Source organism: Hyaena hyaena, unplaced genomic scaffold, assembly GCF_003009895.1.
Source record: "Hyaena hyaena isolate Hyena2069 unplaced genomic scaffold, ASM300989v1 scaffold_364, whole genome shotgun sequence".
NCBI lineage: Eukaryota > Metazoa > Chordata > Mammalia > Carnivora > Hyaenidae > Hyaena > Hyaena hyaena.
This window is the reverse complement of record NW_024080996.1, coordinates 1,710,528-1,737,375: the sequence shown is the minus strand read 5'-3', so window position 1 is coordinate 1,737,375 and position 26,848 is coordinate 1,710,528. Positions and strand designations below refer to the sequence as shown.

General features: G+C 39.4%; 4 protein-coding genes across 4 annotated transcripts; 3 read left to right on the top strand and 1 right to left on the bottom strand.

The window, feature by feature from the left end:
- Nucleotides 1-719: 719 nt before the first annotated feature.
- TMEM225 (transmembrane protein 225) lies at nt 720-3,668 on the top strand. Its single transcript, XM_039250240.1, has 4 exons — nt 720-1,116; nt 1,721-1,867; nt 2,359-2,493; nt 3,220-3,668. The coding sequence occupies exons 1-4, from the start codon at nt 939-941 to the stop codon at nt 3,444-3,446; spliced, it is 687 nt and encodes a 228-aa protein (XP_039106171.1). The 5' UTR covers nt 720-938; the 3' UTR covers nt 3,447-3,668.
- A 927-nt stretch (nt 3,669-4,595) lies between these two features.
- Nucleotides 4,596-6,557, top strand: LOC120243978 (transmembrane protein 225-like). The gene is made up of 3 exons (XM_039250235.1): nt 4,596-4,602; nt 5,248-5,382; nt 6,109-6,557. The coding sequence occupies exons 1-3, from the start codon at nt 4,596-4,598 to the stop codon at nt 6,333-6,335; spliced, it is 369 nt and encodes a 122-aa protein (XP_039106166.1). The 3' UTR covers nt 6,336-6,557.
- A 15,653-nt stretch (nt 6,558-22,210) lies between these two features.
- LOC120243966 (olfactory receptor 4D5) lies at nt 22,211-23,155 on the top strand. The gene has a single exon (XM_039250226.1). It carries the CDS (start codon nt 22,211-22,213, stop codon nt 23,153-23,155), a length of 945 nt encoding a protein of 314 aa, XP_039106157.1.
- A 2,413-nt stretch (nt 23,156-25,568) lies between these two features.
- Nucleotides 25,569-26,848, bottom strand: LOC120243965 (olfactory receptor 6T1). The gene is given in 2 exon segments (XM_039250225.1): nt 25,569-25,902; nt 25,904-26,848. Coding segments are annotated over 2 exon segments (975 nt in total). The 3' UTR covers nt 25,569-25,872.

Here is a 26,848-nt window from a genome sequence, read left to right as displayed (position 1 = left end):
TTGAAGCTGTGCTTCAAAGTGATAGAAATCCCATCTGGTCTATGGAAAGGTCAAAGAAATAGGCAGAGAGAGGCCATTAGATATGACTTTCATCTGAGTTCAGTAAAAGGTTTTTTTTGGGGAGGGGTGAATTTTAATACAAGTCTTCTTACTGAATACCATGGTGGCCTATTCAAGGAATCCACAAATGTTTTCTCTGTCAAGTTACAAAGACAATTGTCAAGAAATAGTGGTCTGGCCTTATAAATGATATTGGAGTGCAATGCTTTGGTGTATCAAGCCAGTTCTTGTTTCAAGGTGCTGGTCTACTTCCCAGATGCCTACTTAACTTCTTTAGGCTTTCCAAGTTTCTCTAACTTGGGGCACAAGTTTCTCTAACACATCCTATATTTTGAATGGTCATTCCTTTTTGTAGTGCTAGCTGGCTGACTATTCCTGTCAATGATCTTGAATTCCTTCTGCCCTTCACCAGTCCCTACCTAATGCCAAGTAATCCTGGAACATACAATCCTAGCTCTAAAATTGGACCTTTTAGTCAACAATGCCTAACTTCCTTCAAGGTCTTTAGTTATCACTAAAGCTGGCAGGTCTCTCTCTAATATATGATATTATATCTCCCTCTATATAGGGTAGCTCTCTCATGACCTGTAGTCAGGCATGGTCCTTCTACTGCACAGGTCATCAGGGTCAAGGGTCAAGCCAATAGATGATTCCATGGCAGTTAGCAGCCCTGACAGCAGGCCAGCCCAGATATAGGAGTAGTGGGGAGTGGGATTTATCTTCTTTGTTCCACAGTCTTTATCAGCTCTGCCATTGTCAATACCTCGGCAATCACTAAAAGTTTAGATTTTGCTCTTCCTCTTGTGAAGAAGTAATCAAATCAGAGAAGAGGCATGTGAGCTATTGGTGGTGGTCTCGGCCTGAAATCTCCACTCACAATGGTGGATATATCATCCAGAGGTATCCAGGCCACCAACATGGTCTTCTCCTCCTGGGCCTTAGTCTTCTTTGCGATAGGAATCATCGTGGGAAAATGGGTTGAACTGACGTTGGAAACAGAGACAAATACAATAAGCCACAGTCCCTGGATATGTTGCACTACTTTTTGGCCAGAAGGTCAGAACTACACTATGGAAAGAGATGGGTGGAGAGAGAGGGTTCATCTTCCTTGACTTCCATTTATCTCACCAGCTTACTCATTTTTATTCTCTGGGACAACTTTCTCTGGCTGCATTGTACCCAGATCCATAATCAATAGCTGACTCCAAAATCTTGCCATTTTGCATATTTTGGAGAAAAGTTTAGAAGCTCATCGAGTTAATTGCTGGACATTTGAGAGACATTGGCAGTAGCAGCAGGGTGGTCAGCCCATCTAGAACGTGAGGGTATAAAAGAAGGTAACTGGCAACAAGGAAAATAGCTTGCATTGCCACCGGAGGAGGACAGGATGACTTGTATTTAACAAGAAATCTGTTCTGCAAAAAGAATGGAAGAGAAAGAAACTTACAGAAACACTAAGAGAATGGTTTCTTCTGGTTCTCTCTCCCACTCAGTTTAAGGCCCCCTCCCTCTTTTTTCTTTCCCCTTGTTCTTCTTTCTTATTTAATGAAATCTTTTTACCTCATTCTGATTTTTACCTAGAGATTTGTGGCCCCCAGGTGGAAATGAGCCTAGAAGAAATATCTGTCCCTCTTTCAGCATAGATTCTGCTTTCCAACAGGTGGTCTGGAAGTGGTCAGGACCATGATGATTTTAGTTCTCAGCCTTTCCTTCATCCATAACTTGTTCCTGGGTTTGGAATTCACCTACCTGATTCCTCAAACTAAACGTACCATCTTCATCACTGTCTTCCTCAGCTTCTTCACAGGTAACCTCCTGGCTCCCCTGACACAGGCTTGGAGATAGATTTGGCTTATGGGTCTAGGCTGCAACCTTCCTAGGTCTTTGGCTCAGATATGCAGCTCCTGAATGGGATCTACTGCTGAGCTGCTTTTTTTTTCTTTTTTTAATGTTTATTTAATTTTGAGAGAGACAGAGCACGAATTGGGGAGGGGCAAAGAGAGAAGGAGACACAGAATCTGAAGCAGGCTCCAGGCTCTGAGTTGTCAGCACAGAGTGCAAGGCAGGGCTTGAACTCACGAACCGTGAGATCATGACCTGAGCTGAAGCCAAACGTTACCGACTGAGCCACCCAGGCCCCCATCCCCTCCCCGTTTTTTTTTTTTTTTTTTTTTTTTTTTTACATAGTGCCATTATACCAGGGGGAGATTCGGATGTCAGACATTTTTGGGGTTCAGACTTGAGGTAAAGAGCTTATGTTCCTTAGAAGGGACTCTTCCCCTTTTGTCTGGGCATCAGGTCTCCTTCTGCTCTGCGCACTCCTGTTGTATCATCAAAAGCTAAGTCAAGGTAAATTCGTGTACTACTCCAGTTACAAGATTACCTGGACCATTTTCACTGCCTACTTAAACGTTTCCCTCTTTGTGGCCTCTGGTGAGTATTTTCAAGGCCCCTGAAGGGTGATGAAAACCAGTCCACTCCTGATAGAGAGGAGAGTAAAAGGATGGGAAGGCGGGATGGGGAAAAGTGCCAATCCTTACATTTTAAAGGGCTAAAGTTCAGGTGACTCACTCTCTGAAAAGAGTTCCATCAAGGGCAGAGTTGGAGATGAGGGCTGTGTGAAATATTCAATAAGCTTGCTCCAAAGGCAGCTCTCATTTCTGCCCTTTCTACTGTCTTTTGCACCCTCCCCACTTCCGGACAGAGATAACCATCCAAGTCATGACTATGGAGAGTGGCTGAAAAGGAATGTTTACTGATGTGGCGAGAAGCAGTATACCCTGGGTGTCCAATGTAGTGTTGAGGCACTTTGAGGTCAAAGACAAGTGATATCTGAAATTACATGGCCACCTGCCAACACTGAAGACCCTTCTTTTCTTAAAAAATCTTTAAAATTTCATTTGAAATTGCACTCACAACCCAGAAGCAGGTCTTCTTCCAAAACGAGTCCCTCAATGTTGTTGACATGAACAACATTTAAGCTATTCTGTATACACTTCTCATCTCTTCGACTAAAGCTTCCTCCTCTCCAATGGCCTGGGGCAGTTCAAAGAGACACAAAGGGCTCCGGGTTGGAGAATTTCTGCTGACACGTAAGGAAATGTTTCTGTAACTCTCCATTGTTCCTTCATCACCCTTCCTGGCTTCTCTTTTCCCCAGGAGTCCTCTCTCTCCTACAATACAAGCAGTCCATCAATAGCTTTGCCTGCCTTACCATCATCCGTACATCCGACAGAGAAATTAAGGACATACAGGAATCTAGGAATTCTATCAAAGTTACTTCCTCACCAGACCAGCCGGCGATGCCTCGTAGTATTGTTCATACAAAGGAAGATTTTCCCAACAGACCACAAGTCCAGACACGTCGTGTAACCTGGGCTGTGTGATTTGACAATCTATCTTGCAGTATATACTTATCTTAATAGAAACAATGTTGTGTGTATGTGCTGTATGTCTCTAGGGCTCTGTTATCTTTTTGGCATTATTTAAAGAATGTGACTAGGTTAGGGTCTGTAAAAACATGCAGAAGTAACAAATAGTTACTTCTATTTGTTCTCACCGTTTAATAACATTCGTCATTCATATAATAAATATTATCATATAACTAATCTTGCTGTATTGTTAACTGTCTGTACATCACAGACTTGGAATAATACATAATACCTTTTGTACTTTATTTTATTGTGAAATATTTCAAACATCCAGAAAGAATACAAAACAACATGATAAACACCTGTGCACACATCACTCAATCTTATGAAATTTTAACATTATGCCCTATTTGCTTTAGGTGTTTTCAAAATAAATTTATAGACACACTGATGTTTCTCTAAAAAGTTCCCTAATCTCATTCCCCACCCTTGTTAAAAGTGTTTTAATGATGCATTGCTGATCATTTTACATTCATGTTGTCATTTTTTAGACTTAATGCATCTTTAAAAATTTTCAGATTAGCTTTCTAAGTGTTCAAAGATCATTAAAGATCAGACTGTACAGATCATTTTTGCAGCTTGTTTTTTTCACACAACTGTGTGTATGGTTTTGGCATTCAGTAAGTTTTGTTCAGCTTCCTTCATTGAAACTACTGTTAAGTTTTCCATTGTAGAGCTATAATGTAAAATACTCATTTTCCAGTTGATGAAAATCTAGTTGTTTTCTTTTATTCTGTTACAAATAGTGCTGTTGTGAACATTCTTATACACAGCTCCCTCTGTCCATGAACTAGAGTTTCTCTTAGGGTACTTATCTAGGACTAGACTAGCTGGATCAGAAAGTATCTTCATTAGATATTTGTAATAAAAATTTAGGAGGTGTGATACTGACTTGAATAGGTAATAGTGACATAGAATAGAAATTCTAGAAATAGATCAAAGTACATATAAAGGTTAATATATGATAAAGATAGACTCTCAATTAGGGCATATTTGGAGTTTTTAATATGTAGTGTTGGGACAACTAGGTATGTATTTGGAAAAACTTAAAATTAGATTTCATATCATTTATAAGGATAACTAAATGTAAGAAAATGAAAAGAGATGAAAGGTGACTTTTCTTTAAGATGGATTTATGGAATATTTTTCAACTATAACTCAAAATTTACATGCAACAGAAGAAGAGATTGACATATTTGATTCAATAAAAGTAAAACACATTTTTGCATTAGAAAACATCATAAACAAAACAAAATATTTATAACATATATCACAGGGAAAGTAACAATTTCTCCAATATATAAAGAATTCTTAAAATTTGAAAAAAATGTTCAAAACATAGGAAAAACATGGGAAAATACATGAAAAAATTTCTCAAAGATATGCCAAAATAGTTCCTGATGTTCAGTCTTACTAATGATAGAGGAAATGAAAATTAAAACTCGAATGAAACACAATTTTTCACATATCATTAAGTTAAAAAAATTATTTTCCAAAACTAGATGCAACCCCAGTAAACATTTTTGTTGAGTTTTATAAAAAGCATCAAAAAGTAATTTTCCGCAGGGACTGGGTGATTCAGTTGGTTAAGCATCTGATNTCCCCTCCCCGTTTTTTTTTTTTTTTTTTTTTTTTTTTAACATAGTGCAGTTGTACAGGGGGGAGATTTGGAAGTCAGACATATCTGGGGTTCAGACTTGAGTAGAAGAGCCAAAGTTCCTTAGAAGGGACTCTTCCCCTTTTGTCTGGGCATCAGGTCTCCTTCTGCTCTGCGCACTCCTGTTGTATCATCAAAAGCTAAGTCAAGGTAAATTCGTGTACTACTCCAGTTACAAGATTACCTGGACCATTTTCACTGCCTACTTAAACGTTTCCCTCTTTGTGGCCTCTGGTGAGTATTTTCAAGGCCCCTGAAGGGTGATGAAAACCAGTCCACTCCTGATAGAGAGGAGAGTAAAAGGATGGGAAGGCGGGATGGGGAAAAGTGCCAATCCTTACATTTTAAAGGGCTAAAGTTCAGGTGACTCACTCTCTGAAAAGAGTTCCATCAAGGGCAGAGTTGGAGATGAGGGCTGTGTGAAATATTCAATAAGCTTGCTCCAAAGGCAGCTCTCATTTCTGCCCTTTCTACTGTCTTTTGCACCCTCCCCACTTCCGGACAGAGATAACCATCCAAGTCATGACTATGGAGAGTGGCTGAAAAGGAATGTTTACTGATGTGGCGAGAAGCAGTATACCCTGGGTGTCCAATGTAGTGTTGAGGCACTTTGAGGTCAAAGACAAGTGATATCTGAAATTACATGGCCACCTGCCAACACTGAAGACCCTTCTTTTCTTAAAAAATCTTTAAAATTTCATTTGAAATTGCACTCACAACCCAGAAGCAGGTCTTCTTCCAAAACGAGTCCCTCAATGTTGTTGACATGAACAACATTTAAGCTATTCTGTATACACTTCTCATCTCTTCGACTAAAGCTTCCTCCTCTCCAATGGCCTGGGGCAGTTCAAAGAGACACAAAGGGCTCCGGGTTGGAGAATTTCTGCTGACACGTAAGGAAATGTTTCTGTAACTCTCCATTGTTCCTTCATCACCCTTCCTGGCTTCTCTTTTCCCCAGGAGTCCTCTCTCTCCTACAATACAAGCAGTCCATCAATAGCTTTGCCTGCCTTACCATCATCCGTACATCCGACAGAGAAATTAAGGACATACAGGAATCTAGGAATTCTATCAAAGTTACTTCCTCACCAGACCAGCCGGCGATGCCTCGTAGTATTGTTCATACAAAGGAAGATTTTCCCAACAGACCACAAGTCCAGACACGTCGTGTAACCTGGGCTGTGTGATTTGACAATCTATCTTGCAGTATATACTTATCTTAATAGAAACAATGTTGTGTGTATGTGCTGTATGTCTCTAGGGCTCTGTTATCTTTTTGGCATTATTTAAAGAATGTGACTAGGTTAGGGTCTGTAAAAACATGCAGAAGTAACAAATAGTTACTTCTATTTGTTCTCACCGTTTAATAACATTCGTCATTCATATAATAAATATTATCATATAACTAATCTTGCTGTATTGTTAACTGTCTGTACATCACAGACTTGGAATAATACATAATACCTTTTGTACTTTATTTTATTGTGAAATATTTCAAACATCCAGAAAGAATACAAAACAACATGATAAACACCTGTGCACACATCACTCAATCTTATGAAATTTTAACATTATGCCCTATTTGCTTTAGGTGTTTTCAAAATAAATTTATAGACACACTGATGTTTCTCTAAAAAGTTCCCTAATCTCATTCCCCACCCTTGTTAAAAGTGTTTTAATGATGCATTGCTGATCATTTTACATTCATGTTGTCATTTTTTAGACTTAATGCATCTTTAAAAATTTTCAGATTAGCTTTCTAAGTGTTCAAAGATCATTAAAGATCAGACTGTACAGATCATTTTTGCAGCTTGTTTTTTTCACACAACTGTGTGTATGGTTTTGGCATTCAGTAAGTTTTGTTCAGCTTCCTTCATTGAAACTACTGTTAAGTTTTCCATTGTAGAGCTATAATGTAAAATACTCATTTTCCAGTTGATGAAAATCTAGTTGTTTTCTTTTATTCTGTTACAAATAGTGCTGTTGTGAACATTCTTATACACAGCTCCCTCTGTCCATGAACTAGAGTTTCTCTTAGGGTACTTATCTAGGACTAGACTAGCTGGATCAGAAAGTATCTTCATTAGATATTTGTAATAAAAATTTAGGAGGTGTGATACTGACTTGAATAGGTAATAGTGACATAGAATAGAAATTCTAGAAATAGATCAAAGTACATATAAAGGTTAATATATGATAAAGATAGACTCTCAATTAGGGCATATTTGGAGTTTTTAATATGTAGTGTTGGGACAACTAGGTATGTATTTGGAAAAACTTAAAATTAGATTTCATATCATTTATAAGGATAACTAAATGTAAGAAAATGAAAAGAGATGAAAGGTGACTTTTCTTTAAGATGGATTTATGGAATATTTTTCAACTATAACTCAAAATTTACATGCAACAGAAGAAGAGATTGACATATTTGATTCAATAAAAGTAAAACACATTTTTGCATTAGAAAACATCATAAACAAAACAAAATATTTATAACATATATCACAGGGAAAGTAACAATTTCTCCAATATATAAAGAATTCTTAAAATTTGAAAAAAATGTTCAAAACATAGGAAAAACATGGGAAAATACATGAAAAAATTTCTCAAAGATATGCCAAAATAGTTCCTGATGTTCAGTCTTACTAATGATAGAGGAAATGAAAATTAAAACTCGAATGAAACACAATTTTTCACATATCATTAAGTTAAAAAAATTATTTTCCAAAACTAGATGCAACCCCAGTAAACATTTTTGTTGAGTTTTATAAAAAGCATCAAAAAGTAATTTTCCGCAGGGACTGGGTGATTCAGTTGGTTAAGCATCTGATTTCGGCTCAGGTCATGATCTCATGGTTTGTGAGTTTGAGCCCTGTGTCAGGTTCCATGCTGACACTCAGAGCCTGGAGTCTGCTTTGGATTCTGTGTCCTTCTTGCTTTGCCCCTTCCCTGCTTGTGCTTTGTCTTTCCCTCTCTCAAAAATAAATAAACATTAAAAAAAAAACCCAATTTTCCAGAATGCAGGAAAACTTGAGATGGATATCAAGATCTACCAAGACAGCACGAAATGTAAAGTCTAAAGACTGATTTCACCACTGTAAAACTCCTAACACTAATACTAACAAACAAAAACAACAGCACATTACAGTTTCATCCAGAAGTTTTAGAATCTATTTATACTAAAAAATGTACATAAATTTATTTCATGTAAACTGATTCAATTACAAATATTGATAACATCAATAAAATAACCACCAAAAAAAAAGAATTCAAAATATTTTAGTAATTTAGTAATAAAGCAATCTTCCCTCACAAGGAAAAATAAAAGTCATAGGTATTAAGAGAAAGAAGACAAAGATTTTTGCTCTCACCATTATCTAATATCTTTCTGGATTTATCGCTAAATTCAAATCAGTGAAATATACTTAAATGTATTATTTTAAAAACAAGTAAAGCTAGGATATACTGGTAGGAGAATTGACAAGATCCATCAATGAAACCAAATCAAATGTTGAAAGAAATCTTGATACATATAGAAAAACTTAGTGTATGACAAAAAAGATATCACAAACCAATGGGAAAGGTCTAAGTTACATAAAAAATAGAGTTTAGAAATTTAGCTTCTTAGTAAAACATTAATGCCTCACTTAAGAAACTTCCCATATTTATAGGTTTAAATGGAAAATAAATAAAGGAACAAAACTGAATAAAATCTAGGTAATCTAGGATGCATGTTGAACTGGGAAAGGGCTTTCTAAACATAAAAAACAAACTATGAAATAATATTTAAAACAGAAAAAAGTGGAGACACTTTGGGGCCCAGTCAGTTAAACATCTGACTATTTTGGCTTAGGTCATGATCTCATGGTTCATGAGATTGAGCCCTGCATGGGACTCTGTGCTGACACCACACCCTGCCTGAAATTCTCTCTCTTCTCTCTCTGTCCCTTCCCTGCTTACACATGCTCTCTCTCAAAATAAATAAACATTTAAAAAAATTTTTAAAATCGTGGTCTTGACCATTGAATAGTCAAGAACATAAGTTTATATAAATTATAAATACACATATTAACATATATTTGAGTACACACATATCTATTTACATATGAACACCCATGCATACGGATATGTAAATGTGTACTTATTTATATGTAAATATAGCTTCTCTTCTTAAAATAGCACAAAAATAAGAAAATGTATACAAAAACAAATAACGCATGGAAAATCCAGGCAAGGAACAGAAAAGGCACTGATATCCATATGAACAGAAAGGTACTGATCATCAATATGACTTTCTTCTAAAGTCTTGGAAGAATTTTGAAATGACAATACTATCCTCAATAATAATTTAAAAATATATTAAAATTATATTTGCAGAAATTTTATTGAATATGATGTAAAAATTGACAATATCTCTTAGTGGCAAGAATGTGATGAGATTGGATATCTCACATAACTGAATTGAAATAAATTTTCTGGAAATCAATATAGAACAAGCTTTCAGTAGACTTTGCATATATCTGAAGGATATATTCTAAGGTGTCAACACCTTTGAGGATTCTGTGCAGTATATAAATTTCCTCATGAATATGCATAAATATTCAAACATACAAATGATCTTTCAAATCTTTAACAAGAATAATTGTGCAAACACTAGCTGGTAGAGGGTAATAAAGTCTGATTGAGGTATAGGTTCAAGATAGTTGTCTGAACTCTTTCTGTTTTAGCGAACTTTGTCATTGGTTTATTTATTTATTTGCATTTAAATCTTTGATCCGTATAGTAATTTGGCATGACTGTAAAATAGGATGCAAGAGAAATGTGGGAAAAGAGAATTTTGCAGACAAATAATACAAATTTAATCTTTGAATTATGGGGCTGTGATGTGTTACAGAAACATCTCCAAACTAGAGGGAGAACAGTTAATTTATCCTACAGGGATGGTGTACTTAAGTCATTGCCCTTCTCATGGTCTGGTCCTTTATGTGGTCCCCTGTGACTTTGGGCTTGGGAGCCCAACACCTGGTATTTACTTCTTGCTCTGTCAATAATCCCTCTGCACTAAAACTAGCAACTTCCATTCCCCAAAGCCCTCTCAAAGGCCTGATGGACTCTTGGCAGTATTAAATATTTTGACCTGAATTTATATATCGATGATTAGGATATCTTAAGGGGGAAGCTCTGGGTAAGTGAACCATGGCTATTTCATGTATTTCTTGGGCTTTTCCTCATTCATTCAGGATATTCAAGCCTGAAATTATCCATTGGAGAAACATGGCACAGAATTTTGTCATTGAGAACTTAGTACGTCATTTTCTCTCTCTGGCCCTCAAGTCTAACGAATGACCTTGTATTAAAATCTAAGACTGTGTTTCTTGCTATGGTCTCTCCACTTTTATAAGGAGGAATAAGATTTATGATTAGACTAAGTAGTTCCTTTTTCTTTTTTTAAGTTTATTGATTTTGAGAGAGAGAAAGCGTGAGCTGGGGGGGGATGGGCAGAGAGGGAGGGAGAGAGAGAGAATCCCATCGGGCTCCACACTGTAAGCACAGAGCTGGATGCAGGGCTGGACCCCATGAACCGTGGGATCATGACCTGAGCCAAGCTGTAGTCAGATGCCTAACTGAGCCATCCAGGCGCCCCTAAGTAGTTCCTTTTTAATAGCAACACATGTTGACTTAAATAGAATAACTAAACAAAAAGTTTAAGCATTCATGGTTCTCTTAGCCAGGGAAAATTCACAAACTTTAAATCATTACTTAATTTGAATATCAGGGATGTCTGGATGGCTCAGCGGGTTAATCATCAGAGTCTTGATTTAGGCTCAGGTTGTGATCTCACAGTTTATGAGTTTGAGTCCCACATCAGACTCTGTGCTGGCTGCATGGAGTCTGCTTGTGATCCTCTCTTCCTCTCTCTCTTCCCCTCCCCTACTTGTGGACTCTCTCTTTCTCTCACTCTCTCTCTCTCAAAATAAATAAATAAACTTAAAAAAAATAAATTGAATGTTCAAATGCCACAGGCAGGAAGTAATAGGGCTTAAGTTTCATTCCCTCATTCCCCTGCTCATAAACTCTATAACTGGAACTCTTTAACCTGACATTTACCTTTTCCAATATTATCTCTTACCACTATTTCTATTTTAAGCTAGACATTTTCAGTTTACTCAGACATTCCTTCCACTGTCACATCTCCACATATTTTCTCCATCTGTCCCTTTACCTCTGAAATGCAGCATTTCTGTTCTACCCTATTTCTTCCAGTTAAAAATCCTTTCCGAATTTCAAGATACAGACATGCAGTACAGTGCTATCTAGCAGTCTTCCACTAGGCTTTGGGCTAAAAGCTTTCTGTATGTTAGCTGATTTCACACTTAACCCAGTGCTACAGGGTAAGTGTTATGATGCTCATTTTACACTGTAGAAAAGTACAGGGTTGGCCTCGGTGTCCACAGTATACAGATTAGACTCAGAACAAGAGACTTTGCCTACTTGTTCACAGTTAATGGGTGTCAAAGCCACGGTCATTACAGATGGTGCTGGGTACCTGCCATCTCCTCTGTCAAAGGTTGTTGGTATAGTGGTAGCAAAAGTTAGTTCCCGAGCACTTCAGGGATCCCCAAATGAATGAAATATACTCCTGCCTTTGAGGAGGCACAGTTCTTAGGTCCTCCAAGGAGAAGGAATATTTTCCTTCCAATAGGGCTAAGTCTATAATCTTTTAGAGATATTTATCAAACTTTAAATTTATTCTTCGATTTAAAACATTTTTCTAATTTTTAAAATAAATTCTACACAGCACATGGGGCTCGAACCCATGACTCTGAGATCAAGAGTTACATGCTATATCGACTGAGCCAGCTAGGTGCCCCCACATTTATTCTTAATTTATATCTTATTTTTAACTCACAAAGTGGTTATTTCCTTGTGTTTCCATCTAAAATAATATACATAACCTGTGCATTATAATAAACAACCGAACCATTAGGCTTTAGTTGCTGCTGCTCTCTGCTTCAAACAAAACATTCTAAGAACATATCATCACTGAACTGGATGCAATAGAAAATTCATACATGTATGTATAGAATTATACCTCACAATGTGTGTTGAAGAAAAGCCTATTGTGCCAGTTAAAAATCTGAAACCTACATTGACATATCTAGTTATAAAATCTATCACAGTGATGGGGCACCTGGGTGGCTCAGTTGGTTAAACGTCTGACTTTGGCTCAGGTCATGATCTCACAGTTCGTGGGTTTGAGCCCTGCGTCGGGCTCTGTGCTGACAGCTCAGAGCATGGAGTCTGCTTTGGATTCTGTGTCTCCCTCTCTCTCTGACACTCCTCTGCTCACGCTGTCTCTCTTTCTCTCAGAAATAAATAAAACCTTAAAAATTAAAAAAAAAAAAAAGATCTATCACGGTGAGATCCCATAGAATCTAAGGAAAGGTTTCAGATACGATGAATTAGAGTAAAATCTTCTCCATCCTGTCCTTTCTGAAATAGTAAATCTGCTTAAAATCAGACAGAGTTTGGGGAAAAGAACCTTACCTTATTTAGGAAATTAATCATACCTTGTTTATGTAGATATCATACTTATGATGCCTCAGTGAGGCAAACTGAGCATATATATGTATGTGTCTATATATATATATATATATTTTTACCATTTTCATTATACTGACAAGAAAACTCAAGTTGAGAGAAGTTAAAAAACTTTCCCAAGATCACATACATATATTAGCAAGAGAGTAGAACTAGAAACCAGGCTCTCTGATAACGTTTCCACAAGAATATAGGCTTTTGTCAGGCTCTTCACAGGACCTTTGGTTCAAACTAGTGTATTCTCTGTTGGTCCAGGCAGAATATCTTCTCTAATTCCTTCACGAGTTTGTGGCTAATCTTACAAAGTATTTCCTATCAAGAACAAGGTTTTTTGCAGTCATGGTTTACATTACAGTTTCCTAAGTAACTATTTGGTGACAGGGAGAAATTGATAGGGAAATTGAAAGCAGCACCATTTTAACATTTGTTACATTACACCATTGTAATTTTCAATTAGCCTTGAAAATTACCTGAAGGTCATTTTGAGGTCAAAATGGGGCTTTTTTCCCTTTTTCTTTATTTCATTCTCTCTTTCATTCTCTTTCTTTCTTCCTTCCTCTTTCCTTCCTTCCTTCCTTCCTTCCTTCCTTCCTTCCTTCCTTCCTTCCTTCCTTCCTTCTTTCCTTCCTTCCTTCCTTCCTTTCTCTGTCTTTTTCTCTCTTTCTTTCTCTCTTTCCCAGAGACAGAGAGCGAGTGAGACGTAGAGGGAGAGAGTGATTCTTAAGTGGACTCCATGCCCAGCAGGGAGCTGACAGGGGGCTTGTATCTCACAACTCTGAGTTCATGACCTGAGCCAAAAGGTCATGACCAGAACCAAATGGTTATTATTATAGATGCTTAACCAGCTGGGCCACTCAGGCACTTCATCTTTCTTTGTTTTAAAAGTGCTGTTCAGTAGAACTTTCTGCGATGATAGAACCATTGTGTCTGCACTGTTCAGTACCCTAGCCACTGGTCACATGGAGCTATTGAGAGTGCTTGAGCTGTGTCTAGTGCATCTTAAAGACTGATCTTTCAATTTAATCTTAATTCACTTAATTTTAAATTGTCACAGGCGGCCAAGGGCTACTGTATTGGGCAGCACATATTTACATTATTCTCATTGGAGCTGAACTGTTTCAGAAAGGTGGGAATTTGAGTAAATAGTAAAAGGTCTCCCAACTAATTTTTTTTCTTACTCATCTGTAAGTTTACACTCCAACAGTGAGAAACTTGACAGTTTACCATAGCCATTCACTTACTCAATTGTTCAATTCCTGTATACATGTAGAGTGGGACCAGAATTGTTATGCTATAGCTCCAGGGAAAGCTACTTTATAACCTGTAGTGCAATGCAGTCTTACTGACTGAACTCATTTCCAAAATTACTTAAGTCAGCTCCTTTTTCCCTCACCCTCCTCAGTGAGGTTGTTTCATACATTTGTAATACAATTAGATAGTTTTGTAACATTGTACATTTCATCCTGGGATCTCATGACCTCTTAAATGACCTTTTTTGAATGCTAATTTATATTGAGAGACTGCAAGGAGGGGAGGGGGGGTGTTGGGGGAGTGGAGTGGGTTGGGGGGACAGAGCATCCGAAGTGGGCCCTGTGTTGACCCCAGGGAGCCTGATATGTGGGGCTTGAACTCATGAACTGGGAGATCATGACCTGAGCTGAAGTCGGTTCAACCAGGTGCCCCTCTCCTAAGTGATTTTTTAAAATATCTGCATACATTTAAAAATATTCATATACATTAAGGTTCATTTTTTTGTAATGTGAAGGTTTATGGGTTTTAACAAATGCAGAGTGTCTTGTTCCCACCCATGTAGTATCAGTGATTTCTCACTGCCCTAAATACCCACCGTGTGCTTACCTGCTCAACATTCTTTTTCCATAAACATGATAACTACTGAGCATTTTATCATCTCTATTTACATTTTTACCTTTTCCAGAATATCATATAATTGGAATCATATACTCTGGCTTTTTCAGACTAGCTTTTTTCACTTAATAATATGTACTTACGATTCATTCATGGGTTTTTGTTTTTATTTATTTTATTTTATTTTATTTTGTGGTTTGACAGCTCATTTAGTTTTATCACTGAATCCATCATACAGATGTACCCCAGTGTGTTTATCTATTCATCTATTGAAGGACATCTCATTTGCTTCCAGATTTTGGTGATGATGAATACATCTGCCATAGACATTTATGTGAAGGTTTTTGTGTGGACGTAACTTTTCTAATCAGTTGGATAAACACGTAAGAGCGTGACCCTTGAATTGAAAGGCAAGACAATGTTTGGCTTGGGGAGAAAATGCCAAACCGTCTTCCAAAGTAACTGTGTCCTTTTGTATCCCACCAGCAACGAATGAGAGTGCCTATTGCTGTACTTCATAACCAGAAATTGACGTTGTTAGCTTAAAAAAAATTGCAGTCATTTTAATAGGTGTGTAAGTGTATTTTTTTGGTTGTTGTTTTAGTTTGTACTTTCCTAATGACAAATGATGTTTAGCATCTTTTAATATGCTTATCTGCCATCTGTATATCTTCTTTGGTGAGCTATCTGTTCAGATCTTTTACTAATGTACTGGGATTATTTGCTTTCTTGCTGTTGAGAGGGGAGGTCTTTGTGTATTTTAGGTTCGAATCTTTTTCCAGATATATGTTTTGCAAATATTTTATCCCAGCTGGACTTTGCTGATTTTCTTCATAGTTTCTTCTGCAGAACAGAAGCCTTTAATTTTTTAAAAGTTTCTATTAAAATTTTTTTTGTGTTTATTTATTTATTTATTTTGAGAAAGAGAGACAGAGCATGAGCAGGGGAGGGTCGGAGAGAGAGGGAGAGAGAGAATCCCAAGCAGGCTCCATCCTGCCAGTGCAGAGACTGATGCAGGGCTCCATCTCACAAAACTTGAGATCATGACCTGAGCTGAAATCGAGTCAGATGCTTAACCAACTGAGCCACCCAAGTGCCCCAGAAGTCTTCAATTTTAATAAAGGACAGTTTATAGTTTTTTTTTTCTTTTCTGGATTATGCTTTTGCAGTTGCATATGAAAGCTGATCACCAAACCCCAAATTATATAAATTTTCTCCTATTTTTTTGTAGAAATATTATAGCTTTAATTTTACACTTAGGTCGTGTTCCAGCACATTTGTGGAAGAGTCGATTTTTTCACTATTGAATTTCCTTTGCTTCTTTGGCAAATATCAGTTGTTTATATTTGTGTGTGTGTGTGTGTGTGTGTGTGTGTGTGTGTGTTTTCTGGACAGTCTATTATATTCTATTGGTCTATGTTTCTATTTTTCTCTATTTAATATCATGCTGCTTTAATTATGCTAACTTTATAGTAAGTATTGAGATCACTTGGTGTGAACCACTCAACATTGTTTTTCTTCACTATTGTGTTGCTGTTTGCTTTTTGCTTTTCATGCAAGTTTTAGAATCAGCTTATTGATATCTACAAAATAGCTTGCTGGATGTTGATTGAGATTTTGTTACATTTATAGGTCAGAGTGATGTGGGGCTGCTGAGTGAACAGTCAATAAAGAATGTTCCTGAGACCTTTTCAGTGCAAAAAGATGTTTTGATTAAACTACAGGGACAGGACCCCTGGGCAGAAAGAGCTGCATTGTGATTGATTATATGCTTTTAAGTTGGGGGGTGGTAGAGATAAAGAAAGTCTCTAAAGAGATTTTCCCATGTTAAAGAAGACTTACATGATCCTGGAGGTCAGGCTGTTGGTGAACTAAATTGGCTTCTTGCCTCTAGAAAATCATTAAAACAGCTAGTGAGTGCCTTGAGAAATATCCACACTTGGCCTCAGGTATTTATGAATGGGCAGCCAGTTGTAAGGAAATTTAATTTTATCTACATTTCCTTTGCCTTTGTTCTCCTAATCAATAGTATTCTTATTTCCTCCTTTCTGAGTGGACTGAATTTTGTACCCCCTACTCATAAGTTAAAGTTCTGTGTCTCAGAATGTGGCTGTGTTTTAAGACAGCTCCTTAACAGAGGTAATCAAGCTAAAATGAGGTCATTAGAATTGGTGTTAATGCAATGTGACTGGTGTCCGTACAAAAAGGAAAATTTGAAGACCCTCACAGAGAGAATGGCATGTGAAGATGATGGCACAGATGTAGGTGATGCTTCTACTAGCAAAGGAATGCCAAACATTGCCAGCTAACCACCAGGGGTGAGGTGAGAAGCAAGAAACAGATTCACTTGATGCTCCCAGAAGCACGAATCCTGACAATCACTTGATCTTGAAACTTTACCCTCCAGAACTGAGACAATATATGTTTGCTGCTAGATCACTTGCTTTATTATGGCAGCCCTAGCAAATGAATGCACTCCTGTCCCTATGGCATTGCTGTCATTCCTTTCACTTACTCATAACTTATTTAATTCCATAACCCAATGTATTGTTATTTTTCTTTTAAGAATAAGAAAATTTTTTTAAATCATTTTATCTTCATTCTTTCTCAGACTCTCTACCTTTTTTTATGTCTGTGAGGAAGAAGCCCTCTGACCCAGACAAAGGAGGGACACAGAGACTGGAAGCACACTGAAGTGAGGCTTTAATTAAGGTTCTTGAACAAGCAGGTGTCTGATGGACAGGCACTCATACGGTGTCACAGTAGACAATCTATCTCCTAGCGTGCAAGTCCCTTCCCTGATTCCTCATTGGGTGAATGCTTCAGAGGTTACAGCCTTACCAGGAAGTCGCCTATGGCCATGTAAGGCAAAAATTATTCTGATGGGAACAAATGTACATTTCCGAAAGGGACCCCTCCTTTGTTCTTTGGCGCATGCTCATTGCAAAGTCTGTGAAAATAAGCCCGAGAAAGAGAGGGGAACAAGGACCAGGAAATGACGCGTCTAAGGGCTTGGGACTCCTTTATGGGGAGGGGTTTCATATATATTTCCAATTGGCTGTAAACCTACTGTTAACTAGGCAGCACAGTTTTTATTTAGTATTTCTTAAAAAAATTTTTTTTTTAATGTTTATTTATTTTTGAGAGAGAGTACTTGCAAACATGCACATGCAGAGGAGGGGCAGAGACAGGAGACAGAGGTTCCAAAAGGGCTCCACACTGACAGCAGAGAGAGAGCCCGATGTAGGGGTTGAACAGCAAGATCATGACCTGAGCTGAAGTCCCAAGCTTAATGGACTGAACCAGCCAGGTGCACTTGGTAGTTCTGACAATGAATCATCTCCCTTACTTCTCACAATGTAATCCAAATTTCTGATCTATATCATTTCCTTTCTTTCTAAATAACTTCTTTTTAACATTTCTTGCAGGGCCAAGTCTCCTAGTAATGAATTCTTTCAGATGTTATTTGCCTGAGAAAGTCCTTATTTCTCTCTAATGCTTAAAGAATAATTTTGCTGGAATTAGATTTCTAGGCTGGTGTTCTTTTTTGGTTTTTAAGTTTATTTATTTGTTTGAGAGAGACAGACACACTGTGAGCGGGGGTGGGGCAGAGAGAGAATCCCAAGTGGACTCTGTGCTGACAGCACAGAGCCAGATGCGGGGCTTGAAGTCAGGAACTATGAGATCATGACCTGAGCCAAAACCAAGAGTGGGACGCTTAACCGACTGAGTTACCCAGGCACCCCGAGGTTGGTGTTCTTTTTCTCTCTTTCAACACTTTAAATGCATCAGTCCACTTATTTCCTGTTTTCTTGGTTCCTGACAAGACTTGCTCTGTAACTATTATTTTTGTTCCTCTATTGTTGACAATTTTTTTCCCTCTAGCTTCTTTCAAGATTTTTCTCCTTGTCTTTGGTTTTCTGTTGTTGAATATGATATACCTAGGTGTATATTATATATATTGATTTATTTTTGGTATTGTTTGGTGTGCTTTGGCCTCCCTGGATCTGTGGTTTCCTATATATCATTATTTTCAGAACATTCTCAGCCATTATTATTTCAGGTAGTTCTTTTACTTCATTAGTTGTTCCTTCAGGTCTTCTGATTACGTTATGCCGCACCTTTTAAAATTATCCCGGGGCACCTGGGTGGCTCAGTGGGTTCAGCTTAAGACTCTTGGTCTTGGTTCAGGCCATGATCTCATGAGTTTGTGAGTTCAAACCCCATGTGGGGCTCTGCACTCACAGAGCAGAGCCTGCTTGGAATATCCTCTCTCCCTCTCTCTCTGCCCTCCTTCACTCCCGCTGTCTCTGTCACTTTCAAAATAAATAAATAAATAAAAACTTTTTAAAAAATCCCAAAGTTCTTAGATGCTCTATTCTGTCTTTCTTTTCCATTTTTAGCTTTTGCATTTCAGTTTGGTAATTTAAGCTTACTTATTCTTTCCTTGGCTGTGTCCAGCCTACCGATGAGCCCATCAAAGGGATTCTTCATTTCTATTACAGTGTTTCAGACTTCTAGTATTTCATTTTTATACTTTTATAAAATTTCCTTCACTCTTCCTACATTACCAATATGCTCTTGTGAGTTGCTTACTTTCTCTGTGGGAGCCCTTAACATAGTAATCAAACTTCCTTGCTTGATGATTCTAATATCTGTGTGTTATAAGAGTCTAATTCCCTTGCTTACTTTGTCTCTTCAGTCTGTGTTTTTGCTTGCCGTTTAGCATGACTTGTGATGTTTTTGTTAAAAGCCAAACGTGAAATAGTAGGAACAGTCAGGTCATAGGGACTGAGGTAAAGAAACTTTAGTGTGAGAATTTATGTGAACACGGCCAGTCGTGGCTGTAGTTGGAGAAGGCAGAGGGTTCAAGTTGACTCTGCCATCTCTTGTGTTGCCTTTAGGCATCCTTAAGTACTTGTTTTTAGAGGGAGTCTGTGTGTTGTGGCTGTTTCAGCTGTCACCCACTGTTATCACACTGCAGCCCCGCTGGTGTGGAGATAAGGTCCATGAAGGAGGAAAGCCTTCTAAAACCTTGCAATTCAACTTAAGTCTCTGGTCAGCCTGCGTCCCTACACTCACACCCTTGGGTGATACAACAAAGCTATAGGGCACTGAGGAGAGAGAAATGCCCTTCTCCCAGGAGGGGTATGGTTCTAGCAAAGCTTTTCATCCTAGACAATAGGTATTTGTTTATGAGGAGTTATCTGGGCCAGTTTCACTCTTGTTACTTGGCCTCACACTCTTCCAATGCAAGGAGAGTATCTTTCTTCATTCTTCACTGTGGAGATCGAACCCTGGAAGGTGTAGGGTTTCCTGAAGACTGTAGTTCCTGGGAGTTTCCCCGTTGTCATGCTGGCCCACACTCAGCCCCCAGCAGTTTGTCAAAATTGCTATTTAAGTGCTTCAATCTGGAGATGACTCCAGTGGTTCTGCACCAAGTAAGCAGATCTCTACCATGACTCCCTCTTGCTTTCTTTGTCGCTCCAGGTTTTGAGGTAGCATTTTGCACTGTGACCTCCATTCTATGATGCTCCAAGAAAGTCATTGCCTTTCATTTTGTTTAGCTTTTTCTTGTTTCAAGGATGAAAGTCTTGACTTCCAAGTTCTTCACAAGGGACATTGGAAAGCCCAATGTTGTGTATATTTGAAACATTTCCTTAAAATGATGATGAAATAAGAACACCTGGGTGGTTCAGTAGGTTAAGCATCCAACTCTTGATCCCATGAACTGTGACATGCCACAGTTCGTGGGATCAGGCTCCACATTGGCTCTGAGCTGACAGTCCAGAGGCTGCTTGGGATTCTCTATCCCTCTCACTCTCTCTCTCTCTCTCTCTGTTCCTTCCCTGCTCACTTTTTCTCTGTCTCTCAAAATAAATAAATAAAGTTTAAAGAATTTAAAATTAAGATGAAATAAATAGAGATTAATAAAGAAACTCAGGGAAGAATGGGATGACATGGCAAGTTCAAGGAACTTCAGGTAGCTCTGAATGTTATATCATAGTGTACGTGTGAGGAGGCTATGTATAAAATGATGCAACTGGAGGGGTGGACAGGTGTCAGAAGGTGAAGGTCCTATGCAAAATGTGTCATGTGTCTTATTTTTTAAAATTCCTCAATGTTTAATGTAGTGCTTAGTAAATAGAAGATGCTCAATACATGCTTATCAAATAAAGAACAATGGAAGGAAAATCTAATCAAAAAGTCATAATTAAAATTAAGTGTGGAATGACACTTCACATTTCCATTAAGGAGTATGAAGACATTAACTCTAGAAGTCTTACAAATAGCCAGCTTTTAAAAATACTTAAATAGGGGACCTGGGTGGTTCTGTCAGTTAAGTGCCCGACTTTGGCTCAGGTCATGATCTCATGATTTGTGGGTTTGAGCCCCACGTCGGGCTCTGTGCTGACGGCTCAGAGCCTGGAGCCTGTTTCAGATTCTGTGTCTCCCTCTCTCTGACCCTCCCCTGCTCACGCTCTCTCTCTCAGAAATAAATTATTTATTTATTTAAAATAAATTAAAAAAATAAAAAATAAAAGCACTTAAATATATAAAACACCCCTTTTATTTTTAAGGTTTTCAAATGTTGAGGCTGCTTTGCATTTAGATAGTGATTATTTTACCTTCAGATAATATTTATGACCCTTCTCTTGCTGCTTCTTATATGAATAAGAAATTATTCTGGGCATCTGGGTGGCTCAGTGGGTTAAGCGTCCAACTTTGGAGCAGGTCATGATCTCACAGTTTGTGGGTTTGAGCCCTGTGTTGGGCTCTGTGCTGATTCTGTTTCAGATTCTGTATCTCCCTCTCTCTCTCTGACCCTCCCCTGCTCATGCTGTCTGTCTCTCTCTCTTAGAAATAAAACATTAAAAAATTAAACAAGAAAGAAATTATTCTTTGAATAATTTCCCTGAAATAAACATTGACACACTTTTCAGGGGCAGTTCAGTAGTCTAGTTGCCCTTCCCTGTGTTTCTCCAGGGACTATAGTTTCTCTGGGTTCCCCACAGCTACTGGACAGGAAGCTCCTTCTTCCACATGTTTTCTTGTCTAACTTTAGGAAGACAGTAGTTCATGGCCTCTATATATCTAAATATTTGGCCTGTGGGAATTTTTCAGGTTTTCTAAATAAAGTCTACCTATAGTTACAGATAATAGACTGCAGGAGCCCTTACAGGCATTTTGGAGAACTTACATCATGGGTGAGGGAAGTGAGACAGAATTTTGGAAGATTGTTCCTGTTTAGACCACTAGTTACTGGGAGAAGTGAGATATACTCCCAGGTTGCAGTTTTTATCTGTGTATCACTTCTCAAGTTTTGAGGGCTGATTATTTTTGATTTGTATGAACTATAAATAGTAGCTGTGTTACCCTGAGTTTTATGCTCCTGTGTTTGATCATACCAATATCTGATGTTCCAATGATTGGTTTCCTATAGAAGTACTTACAGTAGTCATCTTATAGTGAGACAGAAGGGGATTCTTCAGAGAGGGCAGAAGAAAATACTTCTGAGAAGCTGGTGGACCCCATGATGAATTCATGCATTTTCTTCAGCAGGTTCACTTACCAAGGAGGTTCTACCAAGCAGATGAATCCAGCAAATCATTCCCAGGTGACAGGCTTTGTCCTCCTGGGGCTCTCTCAGGTATGGGGGCTTCGCTTCCTCTTCTTTATTGCCTTCTCTGTGGTGTATCTTCTGACTGTAACTGGAAATCTCCTTATCGTGGCCATAGTGACCTCTGACCCACGCCTCCACACGACCATGTACTTTCTCTTAGGCAACCTTTCTTTCCTAGACTTTTGCTACTCTTCCATCACGGCACCGAGGATGCTGGTTGACTTGCTCTCAGACAACCCCACCATTTCCTTCGGCAGCTGCCTGACTCAGCTCTTCTTCTTCCACTTCATTGGAGGCATCAAGATCTTCCTGTTGACCGTGATGGCATATGACCGCTACGTTGCCATCTCCCAGCCATTGCGTTACACGCTTATTATGAACCGGACAGTCTGTGGGCTCCTCATGGTAGCCTCCTGGGTGGGGGGCTTCATCCACTCTATCGTACAGGTTGGGCTGACTATCCAGCTGCCATTCTGTGGGCCTGACAGGCTGGACAACTTTTACTGTGATGTGCCTCAGCTGATCAAATTGGCCTGCACAGATACCTTTGTCTTAGAGCTTCTGATGGTGTCTAACAATGGCCTGGTGACCTTGATGTGTTTTTTGGTGCTCCTGGGATCCTACACGGCACTGCTGGTCATGCTTCGAGGCCACTCATGGGAGGGCCGGAGCAAAGCCCTATCCACTTGTGCCTCTCATATAACTGTCGTGACCTTAATTTTTGTGCCTTGTGTTTACATCTATGCGAGGCCATTTAGGACGTTCCCTATGGATAAAGTGGTCTCTGTTCTGTACACAATGGTCACTCCTATGCTGAATCCTGCCATCTATACCCTAAGAAACAAGGAAGTGATCATGGCCATGAAGAAGCTGTGGAGGAGGCAGAAAGACCTTCTGGGTCCCATGGAGCACTGACCCCCAGATTAGCAGAGGCAGAGACCTGAGAGTCTGAGAGCTGTTTCATTGTGGCAGTCTGCCTGAGAAGACCTACAAAGTAGCTAAAACTACTTGTCTACTCTATTACTTACTTGAACTGCTACTTGCTTCTGCGTTGTTCTCAACTTCAGTCAAGTTCTGGTGACCTGAACTTTTAACACAGCTAGAAATGCAATGAGTATCCTAGAACTTCTCCCAAGTGCCTCCTAGAGAAAAGGTCTCAGCTGCTATGTATACATGATGGTCTATGTAGACAAGGCTCAGATGGCACTTGCTCATATGATGATGTTGGCCCTGCTGAGAAAGTTCCAGCTGAAGTATGTACAGAGGTCATCCATCTAGTGTTTCTTTTCTGCCATTTCTTCTTGGACACAAAATATATCTGAGGAGCTCAAAACAATTCTTGTTTTGAAAGTTTTACTTATTTATTTTGAGAGAGAGAGACACAGAGAGAACACATGAGAAGGGGAGGGGCCAGGAGAGAGGGAGAGAGAGAATCCCACTGCCAATTGTAAAGTCATAACTAGCACATCTGTCCCCAAGGCCATGCAATAGCTTCCTACTTGATCCTCTAAAATCCACTTTGTTTCCCTCTAACTCATTGTCCCCACAACCATCAATTGATTTTTTAAATCACTTTCTTGCTTAAAGCCCTTCAAAGTCTTTACAATGCTTTATGAAGGAAGAAAGATCCCCATAAACCTGATAGACAAGGTCCTATCTGAACAGACGTCAGCCCACCTCTCCTTTTCCAGTCCTCAAGTGCACTTGTTTCTCTTATTCCCTCATCTGACTCTGGGTCCTTGCAAATACTACTCATTCTCTGGAATGCTCCTCCCTTCTTTTCTTCCTGGATAATTGCTGCTCAGTCTGAGGCCTCAGCATAAAGCTCATTTCCTTAGAGGTATGTTCCCTGGTCTTTAATCCAGATTAATTTTCTTTACTAGTCCCTCTAACATAACTCAGCTCTTTTCTCAAATGTATTTGTCACAAATTGCAACTACAAACTAATGTGTGTATTTAGGTTTTCTTGTTTGTTTGTCTGTATGTTTTTGCCAGCCATCCCAACTACAGTATAAATTCTATAAAAGTGAGAGTTTTGTCTCTCTTGTTTACTACTACATACTCAAGGTCTAGTGTCACAGACTTTGAGTCTGGAGTTCTCTCTTGTCCAGCAAGAAAGTGAATGAAGAATTGAATATAAGAGAGGCTAATGTCTGGGAGGAGACAAGAGCCCTGAGTAAGGGTCCTTGCTCCATATTTATTAGGATCAGAAGGCTTAGGAACATGATACAATGCAGAAACAGACAATAAAACAGTGACCATTAACTCATGTGTGTGAGAGAAAGGGGGTTTCGAAGGTATGCAGTGTTAGGGGTTAAGGTAAATACAAATAAAAGTCCTGGCGTCAAGCAGATGGCTGTTTACTGCAGGCACCAGGCACCGTGTCTGTTTATCTTAACCTTCCTATGGGCTAAGACAGAGAGAGCATGCTACCTCAGGGGTAACAAGGCATTTTTCTCACTAATTAGCTCTGAGAGCTTTTGCCCTGCAGCAGCTTTCCGCTCTATGCTTTGTTTTACCAGACGGTAAATCCTGGGCGTTTTTGCCTTACTCTGGTGGCTTTCTACCTCTACCTGTTCTCGGACACTTTCGTCCTGTGGAAGCTGCTTTCTGGTCTATGCTTTGTTCTAAGCTGTGTGCTTTCGCCCTGTGGTGGCTTTCTGCCCTAAGCCTTGGTAACCCATTGGTGCAAGCCCAAGGAATTCTTAAACTTATCCCCCACAGTCTAGCTCCACAGCCTAGATTCAAGAGCAGCAACAGGGTGGCCTTGGGTGCAGCACTGAGGAGACATTTACTCCCAAGTTTGTGCACAGCCTGACCCTGCACTTGCACAACCACTTGAGTATGTGTCTCTTTTAAATTTGTGCCCCAGATATCTCCCTTAGTCCTAGACATCACCCTAGTCCAATCCCTGCCTACCTCAGTGCCTTAAACATACTGGGTGTTTAATAATATTTCTTAAAGAAGTGATTGAATGATTGTCTTTATGTTTAGAGTCTGTCAGATAAAAGTTGCCTTGGGAATTGGTGAGATCTAAATATTTCATTGGTCACAGTGTTTTCCATTTGGGAGATTCCTATAGGAGCTGTTAGTCACATAAAGAGCAATAGCAAGAGAAGATCAAAGAGTCAGTTATTACTGAAGACAAAATGTAATTTCCCAATGTTTGGGTTCTGGTTAATCTTGTTTGTAATACTCAGTCTAGATGGAAGTCATCAGAAGTCTTCTTCTTCCTCCCCTCTAAGCTCCAGATCTGAATCACCATATTTTTAGCATCCTCTGATTGGCTTTGCATTATAGGATCCAGACGAAATAAGAAGTACGCTTGAGCATACACATAAGGAAGAAGAGGAGCGGCCACCCTGTCTGAAGTCCACATGCTTACCTGTCCCAAGGGAAACGTGAATTCTAACCAGAATTCTGAAATTTGGCCAATTGGATCAGCCTTCTCTATGGGGAGGGGAGGGCATCAGGAAGAGAGGAGGGAGGAAAATGAAGGCTTACTCCCTATTTCATGTTGTGTAATTATGGGGACTATATTTTAACTGTCTGAGAAAAGTGCATGGTGTTGTTTGGGTGATTTGAACTTCAAATACATTTTTAAAAACAGCCTACATTTTTAATCTCTTAATCTAATATTTCCTTTTACTTGTGACCCTCATAGTTTCTTGCAGCCATGATTCTGTGCCACGTCAGGGCATCTCTTAGGGCCTGCTTCACCTTATCATTGCGGAGACTGAAGATGAACGGGTTCAGGAGGGGTGTAATGATACAGCTCAGGACGGAGGCCCCTTTGTTGAGCAGCGGGGACTGAGCCTCTGAAATACGGATGTAAAGGAAAATGGAGCTGCCATAGACAACGATGACCACAGTGAGGTGTGAGGCACAAGTGGAGAATGCTTTCTTTCGCTCCGTAGCTGTGGGGGCCCTGAAAACAGTGGCAAGAATGCAGGCATAGGAAACCGAGGTCAGTGCCAGTGAGCCCAGTAACACTGAGGTGGAGAGCACAAAAGCCACGGACTCCAGTAAGCGAGTGTCTCCACAAGAGAGCCTCAGCAAGGGCCAACTGTCACAGAAAAAGTGGTCAATACCATTGGGGCCACAGAAAGGTAGGTTGGCCATGAGGATGGTGGGGCATAGGACCCAGAGGAATCCAGCTAGCCAGGAGGTCAGAACCAATTGGGAACAGACACGACCGTTCATCAGAGTCTCATAGTGGAGAGGTCGACAGATCGCCAAGTAACGATCCAGAGACATGGCAGCTAAGAGGAAGAAGTCAGTGGTGCCCAGGAGGAAGTAGAGGTAAGACTGGATGATGCAGGAGGAAAATGAGATGGAGTGGTCCCCCGTGAGAATGACGGCAAGCATCTTGGGAACCACCACAGACACCAGCAACAGCTCCAGGAAGGACAGGTTCCTCAGGAAGAAGTACATCTGTGTGTGAAGGCGTCGACTCCTCCAGCTGAGCCCAATGATGAGCAGGTTGCCTGTGGCCGTGACAACGTAAGCCACCATCAACGCCAGGAACAGCAGGGACTGCAGGATGTGGCTTCTGGGGAAACCCAGAAGGACAAACCCTGTCACGTGAGTCCAGTTATCAGGGCTCAT

Coding starts and splice junctions, on each gene's coding strand:
- TMEM225 (XM_039250240.1), top strand. CDS start 939: ATGGTGGATATATCATCCAGAGGTATCCAGGCCACCAACATGGTCTTC. Junction 1,868..2,358: donor CTTCCTCAGCTTCTTCACAG/GTAACCTCCTGG, acceptor TCTGGGCATCAG/GTCTCCTTCTGCTCTGCGCA. Junction 2,494..3,219: donor TTCCCTCTTTGTGGCCTCTG/GTGAGTATTTTC, acceptor TCTTTTCCCCAG/GAGTCCTCTCTCTCCTACAA.
- LOC120243978 (XM_039250235.1), top strand. Junction 5,383..6,108: donor TTCCCTCTTTGTGGCCTCTG/GTGAGTATTTTC, acceptor TCTTTTCCCCAG/GAGTCCTCTCTCTCCTACAA.
- LOC120243966 (XM_039250226.1), top strand. CDS start 22,211: ATGAATCCAGCAAATCATTCCCAGGTGACAGGCTTTGTCCTCCTGGGG.